General features: G+C 40.2%; 2 protein-coding genes across 4 annotated transcripts in view; one reads left to right on the forward strand and one right to left on the reverse strand.

Annotated features, from left to right (window-relative positions):
- si:dkey-91i10.2 (uncharacterized protein LOC555224 homolog) overlaps positions 1-3,460 on the forward strand; it is a 54,398-nt gene extending 50,938 nt beyond the window's left edge. For all 3 annotated transcript variants that reach the window (XM_034885675.1, XM_034885677.1, XM_034885676.1), the window contains exons 7-8: positions 1,584-1,729; positions 2,233-3,460. In XM_034885675.1, coding sequence (XP_034741566.1) covers positions 1,584-1,729; positions 2,233-3,067 — 981 coding nt within the window. In that variant the 3' untranslated portion in view covers positions 3,068-3,460. The remainder of the gene's footprint in view (positions 1-1,583; positions 1,730-2,232) is intronic.
- Positions 3,461-4,039: 579 nt separating this feature from the next.
- tsn (translin) lies at positions 4,040-8,582 on the reverse strand. Its single transcript, XM_034885689.1, has 6 exons — positions 8,324-8,582; positions 7,616-7,709; positions 7,396-7,492; positions 7,062-7,177; positions 6,896-6,975; positions 4,040-6,341 (listed from the first exon to the last, which is right to left on the reverse strand). The coding sequence occupies exons 1-6, from the start codon at positions 8,387-8,389 to the stop codon at positions 6,111-6,113; spliced, it is 684 nt and encodes a 227-aa protein (XP_034741580.1). The 5' UTR covers positions 8,390-8,582; the 3' UTR covers positions 4,040-6,110.
- Between the last annotated feature and the right edge of the window lie 1,256 nt (positions 8,583-9,838).

Below are 9,838 nucleotides of genomic sequence, written 5' to 3' on the forward strand. Positions count from 1 at the left end.
TTTAATAAAACCAAAAAAAATACCAACATTACACATTATGGCACTACTCATTTTATTTATTATTCAACTCCTACTACATGGGCCCGTCTCTGTGTAACGTAGTTTCTTCGTGTCTCTAAGACATGTAAGGTTAGACAATCACCAGCACTCTTAAATCTTTGTTGAAGCATACTGCATGCTTATTGACACACTAGATATCCACACTTTATTTATTTTAATTAAGTGATATTGACTGAAAAATGCCTCATGGAAAAAGTAAAATTCGATGGAATTTCAGGAAAATCAACTCAAAGGAAATACGTTCAGCATCATAGGATTTGATCTTGATTGATATACGGCTAATGGAAATGTTATTTGCTGAATAAATAATGAATTGCAATTGAGTTTTAGGTAATTTTATGGTTGCAACCCGCCACAAAACCAAGAAGAAGGAGTTTTAGTTAATTTCCGCCCAGTATTTCCTCTCCGTTTGCGCACATGGCGGGGGTCAACAAAAACAGATGGAAGTGGACGGACAAGGAAACAAGAGACTTTTTGAATTTGATTTACAAGCAACGTATAACAACTATTTTAGATAACAAAAATCTAAAAAATGCTATAATTTAACAGGAACTTGCAAAGGAAATGGCCAACCAAGGTTTGGACTCCTCCGGAGTTAATGGAAGGCGCTCAAACAGTCTCAAAAAACAGTTGTCTAGCACAGGTTTTTATGGAAACACACTTTCACCAGCTTTATTCGCATGAGTTTTTTACCAAACTTCATATAATTCGATTGACAGGTTGATGGAAACTTAGCTACTGACGCTGATGAGATTTACTCCTTACGTATTGAAATTGGGTGTTGGATGACGAGGCATTTTTTATACTTTATACTTCAGAGGGAATTCGATTGGTGCCTAAAAAGTATTGAATTTGGTACCCTGCCCTACCTGAAAGCCACTGTCTCCTGTAACTGCAGAAGTCACTTACTGGTCATAAAACATTTTAAAAGCCCCACCTCCTCCACCCCAGCATTGCCCTGTCCTGTAGCCTCTGAGGCTGAACTCCCCAATCACTGCTCTGCTGTGGTGAGCCTGGTGTATGCTTGTGTGTTGGCATTCTGATAATGTTTGATAGCTGAACACATTTAACTGCCCCAGCAGATGTTTTTTTAAAAAGTTTAAAAATAAATATGGCAGCAAGTAAAAAGGCCATAACAAGGCGATGGCTCTGCACTATTGACCAATAGGTAGCTGTAATTAAAAACGTTCAGGTCATGGACCGTGTGACATTAAGTCTAAGACTGCAAAAGGACAAATGTGATGCCTTCTGGGAAAAATGGGACAGATACTTTACACAAAGAGGTGATAACTTTCCTTGCTTGTGCTTGTAACTAAGGAAAACAAGGATACTGTTTTAGTCTCTGGTGACCTGCTCGTACCCCCCATCCAAATTAGCTTCTTTTTATATATATAATGTTTACCCTTTTTTGTATTTGCAAAAAAATATGGAAAAATAAAGTTTAAAAAACAATGACTTGTTAAGACCGAAATAAGATTGCACATTGACCATATTCTTTATTCTTTCATTTGGTTTGACCTCAGGGAGATGAGGATCTGCTCACAGTGTACATAGGAGAGATCTTTCTGGAGTTTGTCAACATGCTGCCCGCATTCCAGACCTACTGCCTGCAGCAGTCCACCTCGGTCAACTTGCTCAACACACTGGAGAAGGAGAAAGAGCTGCTCAGGTACACACAAAGTTGCCTATAGGGAGTCTGTCTGTCTGTCTGTCTGTCTGTCTGTCTGTCTGTCTGTCTGTCTGTCTGTCTGTCTGTCTGTCTGTCTGTCTGTCTGTGTGTGTGTGTGTGTGTGTGTGTGTGTGTGTGTGTGTGTGTGTGTGTGTGTGTGTGTGTGTGTGTGTGTGTGTGTGTGTGTGTGTGTGTGTGTGTGTGTGTGTGTGTGTGTGTGCGCGTGTGTGTAAAGTTACTCTGGGAGCTTTCTCTAGTTCCTGACACAACTATTCTGTATAATTAATTTTAATGGACAAGACAGCGGCTTATCACTTATTCAAAAGAAGTTCTATTTTGAGAGGAGAGCTGATATGATTCATATTTTTAGACAGAACTACAGTTCACCCATGAGTCAGGCTGTCCTGTGATTCCCATTAATCAGTTTCTTAAGAGTTTTCCCAAGACATGCACAGTAATGTCTCTGTTTTCAACTTCCATTTTCTCTTGTTCTGTCTTTTTAGAATCTTCCTGGATGTTTCCCAGAATGACAACACAGCACTGCGTCGTATGAACTTGCGCTCCTTCCTCATGGCGCCCCTCCAGCGTGTCACTAAATACCCGCTTCTACTGAGCCGCATCATTAAGGTCACTTCTGAATGCCACCCAGACTATGCGCGTCTCCGTGAGGCCAAGAGCCGGGTGGAATCCCATCTGGAGCACATCAACATGAAGACCAAGCAGGAGGGCAATGGCGTCACCTGGTCCCTCCGCTCGTTCCGCCGCGACAGCCGCAAAAACCGGGAGGTCATCAACATTGAGATGCGAGAGGTGTCGATGAAGACAGTGGGCTGGGCGAGAGAAAACACACGATTTGTCATGGAGGGACCCCTCCAGTTGTCCCAGCCAGCAGATGGTCAGTGGTTGAAGAAGGGCCCCAAGGCCCTCAAGTTCCTAAATGTCCAGAGTCTGCTGATGGTGAGGATACAGCGAGCCGGTGAAGCCCCAGGACAGGCTACCGACCTGGGGGCACGGGGGGACCAGGGTGAAGGTGGTGGTGACAGCATTAGAGACGGAGTGCTAGTTATCATCAAGGACAAGAGCAGTGGGAAGTTCACAGTGCTGAGAGAGCCCATCCGTCTGGGAAACTGTGTGGTGTCAACAGATCCGGACTGTGAGGACACCTTCGAGGTGCTCGATATTCGGCGGGAGTCTTTTGTTTTCCGCGCCTCGGACAAATCTCGCACACAGCAGTGGTTCCATCAGATTAAGAGATACACTCGAGACTTGGGCACCTGGAGGAAAAGACGCAACGCTTTGCCCAACATCATGATCAACACAAACCAGACCCGCTCCTGAGACTAACCATGCCCGGCTTTTGTTACACTGTAAATAACCTGAATCCTTCTACTGCAGAACCTAAACTGGCAACAAGAAGCATTTGGGAGTACCGGCATTGTTAAAACATGTTAGATTTCAGTAAAAAAAAATCGTTCTCAAAGTAAAAGGAAGATATAGCACTTTTTTCTTATAAAGCTACAAGTGCGCCATACTGTCATGAAGTTGTGTGTGAAGAGTCAAGTTGTTAACATTGAAAGAAAATATCAGATTCTTGGAGAACCAAAAAAACTTGGGCTGAGCTTGTCAGCCTTGATTGTAAAGAGTGTTTGCTCTTGGAGAAAGAGAGCTGCGTTTCCGTAAATATGGAGTGTGTGTTAAAAAAGCATGACTGAACATGGCTGACTGCAAAAAATAATTGTAATTTAATTGTTTTATACAAGACGGTGGGTAGGGAAACATTTGGTTTTGGTATGTAGTGGTGGAGATGTGGTTCAGAGCTTTGTTCAATGGTTCCTGTTTGTTGTCACTGCCCTCTACTGTCTGTGTGCCGCCCTCTACTGTACGTTGGCGGTACCGCAACTTTCACTGCCAGAGATGTAGTTAAGCAGAGCCTCTCTGACAGGCTGAGCAGACCTCCTGTATCACTGTGTTTCAATGAGAACTCACATAACAGCAATAATCTCTGCCAATTCCAAGATAAGTAGCTACTGTACATGCATTTCATTTTTCAATTATTTACTTTGGTGTTACTGAGTTTCATGTGGTAGATTAAAGTCTTAAATCTAATCATGTCTATGGCTTAAAGCGTCCCTCCAATATCCTTACACAAAGGAATTGGAGTTACGATGCATTGAGAAACTTGAAGAAGCAAATGTTTGGGTATTTTTAATTTCTCTACGTTTGTAATTAGAACTCAGTTAAATAGGTTTGAAATATGTCACTATTCCTATATAATCCCACGACCCTATAAAGCAAAGATATGCCACTTTCAAGTTGCCATGATTACAGGAAATCTCTCCGGCTGCTGGGGTCATGGCAATTTTGGGATAAAGGTTTGAAAACCCTGTTTACCTGACTCAACCATCTCGTCATGACACAGTTTTACCTTTATAACACCTAGCGATGAGCTGTTGTGCCTTGGTATGTCATTACTGTTGTACTAAAACATACTGAAATATTTGCAACCACAGTAGCACTGATCTCGCACAGACTAGACTGCCCTCTGTTGGCACTTATGAGACCAATTTACAGGCAATATAATTATTCCTCTGACAGTCCCTGGCTGCTGATACGTGATAACCTGATCCTCTTATGTTTGCGTGTTTTTATTTATGAAGGCTTTTCTTTAATAGAAAAAGGATTTTCTTTAATGCACTTTATTATTCAGTAATAAAAAGTTTTCCAATTTAACGACTGGTAAAACATGTTATCCAGTCTTGTTCATTTACAATTTTTCATACCAGAAGCTGACCAAAGCTGATTTCAGCAGGTTGAAACAACGCGGGAATCAAACCAAAACCAATATTTAAGACTGATACTGTTTTATGTTTGCTATGAAGTAGCACTAATAAAGGTAGCAAATCACTGTGTTTTGGAAGGCAGGGCTGCTCAACTCCACACAAATACTCCTGTGCTGTTGGAGGATGCTGTTTCAGATTAACCCTTTCAAATTGTGAAAAAAAAGAAAAATAAAGCCTGCTGAATTCCATAGTTTCTTTTCCTCATTTGCATTTGAAAGACCTTATGTATTATTTCCGCAATGTAATATATTGTGAATTATATTAAAAAGATTTTAAACACAAACTTGTATTTTTTTTGTGTGCAAAATGTTCATTTGTAAAGTCAGACAACGCTGGAAAGGTAGAATGTAGAAATATATTTACAGTCGTTTTAAGCATCTGTAAAGACAACTGATTCAAAGACAGGAATACATAGGGTACAAGTGAAATGCACTTATCACTCCAGCAAACGAAAAGCACAATATGGAAAGAGTGAACATGTTTTTTTCTTTTTCTAAAACATACAACCCAGCTAACCCACTAAAGTCTAGAAGCATGGACGCCAACAATGGAAAACAAACCTTCAAGACATGTTTGCAAAATGACATGTAGAAAAAAGTAAACAATTCACATGCAGAACATGATATTGTGACTATTTTGTGTATGCTCATGGATTTCCAGAGAAAGCTTAATCATCTGACAAACAAATATTAAAATGTCTCAGACATACTGCATTCATCGGCATTGCTCTGCGAGGTTACCTTGCTGTTGAAAAAAATTACATGAAAAAAGGAATCGTAGAGTAGCTTTATAACATGTGAAGTGCATTTATTTTTCCATTTCTTTGGCTCTATTGCTCCTGAAGCCTCATTATAATTAAAAAAAAAAAAATGAGGTATATGCAGGTTAGGGGATAATGATCTAAGTCCAAACAGAGGCTTTTCTTATGAATGTCAGTAATGATGAAAATGTGGTAAGGATGCTGTAAAATGTGCTTGGTTAGCATCATTTTGCATCAACTATTTCCTTTATAAATGAGGCTCCTGGATCTGTAAGGGTGCAATAACACAGAGTCTTAAGAAATACCACCAGGCATACCTGGTGAACACATTTCACTTTTCTTTTTTTTGCAAATAAACAGCCAGAAAAAAATAAGCTGTGTGCAGCTCCACTCCACTGAGCGGTCTCCAGCCGGCTTCTCAAATGAATTAAACATCAATAATGTTATCTTACAATAACATGTTAACTGTTGCGAATTTGACAGAACCTTTGCAAAACCAACTCAGTGAAACAATAACAATGAATAAGATGAAGCCGAGAACACAGATTTCCCAAATCAAACAACCTTCGGTTTTGAACGAGGGCGTCAAACTCTGCCAACGTCTCTGCCCCCCCCCCCCCCCTTTCTGGCACACTGCCATCCATCTAAAGCACCTCTCATGCATGCATTCGCACAAACACACTCATGACCACGCGCACACCCTGTCCTCAGCTGCTGGAGCCTCAGGTAGATCCCTGGGTCTGGCCTTCCAGACGGGGTAAGGTGCAGGAGCCTCCGAGCTCTACTTGTCCCCGCCAGTCTCGGCCTCCTTGGCCAGCCCGCGGATGGAAAGGTCGTAAACCACCTCCTCGATCTTCTTCACGTCGTACTTGAGGCCGTCGTAACGCTTCCGCAGCGGGTCGTTCTTCAGGTTGAGCAGGCGGAAGCCCGAGTCCAGCTCGTTGATGAAGTTGGAGATGCGGAGCGGCCGGGTGTAGTCTCCTGCTGTGACGCTGTTAACCGCCAACCGCGACTGGAGGAAGAAACAATAGCACAAATTAAACTCAGAGTTACTCAACTTTCATGTACAAAGTTCCATTGATTATTAAGTAATCATTTTCATTTAAATCATTATTTACTATTATGACATAATGTTGTGGCACTGCCATTTTATTTTATTTTATCCGACTAGAAAGCTGTGTAATACACTAGACACTGTGAGCTAACCGCAATCTTGGAGGTTCAGGTTGGTCAGTGAATTCATGCTATGTTCCGATTGGTTCATTTGTAGACTTATGCCTTGGCAGCAGTCAAATTATGAGAGTTTGGTCCTAAATTTCTGAAGGTCAGGGTTTTGATAAGGTCAAAGTTGTTAACTGGCCACCGGGAGACATGTATAAGACCAGTGTTTTGGATTGACAACCAGATATATAAAGTTTCTCTCATGATTGTCAACTTTAATTTGTTAAGTCCCAAAAGTGCACAGCATATAGGGGCCCATGAAGAACTTGAATGTATCCTTCTGTCTAAAAGGCTGTCTGCCTTAGTATATTCTTGATGTAACACCATAGCAAAAAATTCTCTTACCAGTTCACTGGCCATGATCAGCACACCTGCCAGGTAGTCCTCTACATCCAGATGAAAGCCTTTCTCTCGCACCACCTCAACTGTAGGGTGAAGAGGGCAGAAAAAAAAACAGTAAAGCTGCATTCCTTGGTTACAGTTACTCACTAACACATGAACTGATACCTACTGCCGAGTATCTTGGCCACTTCCTCCCGAATCACAAGAGTTTCAGTCTCCAGGTAGACAACAAAGGCTGCTAAAAAAACCAGGCGCTGCAGCACAAACCGCCAGTGTTCATGGAACCTAAAGCAGGATCAAACAGGTCAGAGAAAGAGAGATAAAAAACTACACTTTATTTGGCCAAAATAATCCACTCAGTATCTGCTTTCCAGGGAGTTCTGGGTATATACATACACACAATATGCAGAGTAACTGTGTATGAATGAACTATATGACAAGCCTTCCAATCAGTAATCATCATTAAAGCTGCCAACTGCAACTTTTGTTAAAGTGGCTCATACCTGTAATACTGCTCCGCAGGAAATTTTGTTTTGAGGCTGCAAATTTGTGTCCTGACTGTGCAGAACAACTCCCGTGCCTTTGCACATTTACTCGGAACTAAAAAGAGAAAAGGGGAAGGGGGAGCGGGGTTCATTTTAAGATTTAAACATCTAAATTGGGAGAGGAAAATCATTCCATCAAGTGCCAGTCAAAACAGTATATACTGTGGAAATTGCTCACTTTCTTTGAATCCAGATGGTTGGTGGACACTTTGGAGTACTGTTAGTATTTCTCTGGCAGTCTGTTCCAATGTCTGGACCACCTTACGGATATCCTACAAAAAAAGTACAAGTACAAGTGTGTTTTTTTACTCCAATATATAACGTCTTTTCAGAAACATGGACCATTGACACATTTTCTACAATGTACAAGTCAAGGCAATACAATTTTTTTAACATACTAAGTGTTTTTAATTAACATAACATTGAGTACTTAATGGGCCGAGTAACGCCATAACGATACAGGAAAAAAGAGAAGAGCTACACCTTTGGCCTATAGCTATATGTCAGGTAAGGAGCAAAACTAAATTGACCATATGTTAGATGAAGATGCGTGTTACCAGTCTTTTAAAGCACGAGGACGAAAATATGACATACAGCGGAGCGTAACGTTAATGTAATTTATATTTTAGAATAGGAAAAGGTACACATTTTATCAACCTGTATAACGTAAGTAATAACTGTAACGTAACGCAACTAGCTATCGTATTCAAACATTGGTGGCGCTGTTGGCTAGTAAACAAGACTTCTGTTATTATAGCTCGGTTTCTGGGGTAAAACCATATTATGTGTGTTGACAGGATTCGGCTCCCCGGTTAGCCGCTAGCTAGCAGTCTCTGAGAGCTAGCTAGTACTGTGTGCAGCTCTGCAGCAGGCTGGCCGTGAATACCTCTCTGACGTCCTGGTCGGCGCTCAGAAAGCCCTGGATATAATTAAACATCTCTGTGACAGACATTTTTGGTTTCAGTCAAGCTATCCGGACGATGAGGATGATCCGTCTTGCAGCTAGCTAAGCTAATTCGTAAAAACATCAACGTGCACGAGAAGGAGAACCACCTGGACACGCTACCACTGCCTCCGCCTTTCTCTGTCCTCCCATAGTGGTCTCCGCGCTTTGTGGGGCGCTTGGAGATGATGTCATGATTTCTAACGTCATGTTGTTGTCTGTGGTTGTCGCTCCATATTTTCTGCAATAAAAAAATATAGGAACAAATTGTAATGTTGATTATTAATTTTTGTGAATTATTATGAATAATAATGCTAAATTATACTTATATATATATTTTCCTTCTTCAACACTGCCAAGAGCTGGCATCTGTAATAAAAATAACAAAGGGGATTTTGAATTTACTTTCTACGGACCGTTTACAGAGACATCACGTGATACAGTATCTTATTGTAATCTATTATTTCTATAACATACCATCAATATAATTTCACTCAATATGTTTATTCATAATTTTTTGAATTTCTGTCACTTGATTGTACACTTGCATCACACAATTGTCCACACGCTGTAGGCCTACTATAGACTGCTACTTTACATAAAATCATTTTTCTGTTGTACAAAGGTAGAATGAAAATCTAATTTAATAGGCCAATGATTAGGAAACCATAGGTTTTAGAATACGGGTCTTTTAGCAGGTGTGTGGTTTACTTCATGAACAGAACGACATTGTTTTTTCGTTTAGAAACGTGATCACTTCTTGGTGGAGTAAATGCTGCATTACCTCATCCACCCTGTTGATGGAGCCAAAGTAGCACACTTGTTAATGTCATCTTCATGCGTTGCTCGAAGATATCCAACGAATATCTAAAGCAAAGCAGTCACACTATCAGCAGTCCCATCTCATTGATACTTTAATGAGGGTTTTGTTAATTTTAACAAAGCTGGGAGATTTTTATAACAGGAGAAGAAACATTTGGCAAAATCAGTGGATAGTCACATACCCAGAGCTCTTTTTCTCGTATCATGAAGGCTAGGCCTACTACTAGATAACATCACATCAATGGTTTTTATCAGAGCTCGTTCTTTTTTGTTTTATAAATATATATTTATCTACACTTGAGGGAAAAAATTTGTATTCTTACTAGTATCCTAGGCTATCCTTCGGCTCTAATACGTCTCATCGCTATGTGAAGCTTTTCAGACACATTTTTTTAAATAACGATTAAATTTTAAAGCACCAAAACTAAAAAACTAAAATCCTTAATATAAGTACAAACTAAATTGAATTAGAAAAAAACTAAAAACATACAAGGCGAGTCATTAAATTATTAACAGATGTTGACAAACATATCATATGTTTTTATTTACAAAGTAACATTTTTACTCATCTCATTATTAAAAAACATGTATTGACTTGCCTTGAGTAATTTTTTGTTTGTTATTATTTTAAAATCA

Source organism: Etheostoma cragini, chromosome 11, assembly GCF_013103735.1.
Source record: "Etheostoma cragini isolate CJK2018 chromosome 11, CSU_Ecrag_1.0, whole genome shotgun sequence".
Classification (NCBI taxonomy): domain Eukaryota; kingdom Metazoa; phylum Chordata; class Actinopteri; order Perciformes; family Percidae; genus Etheostoma; species Etheostoma cragini.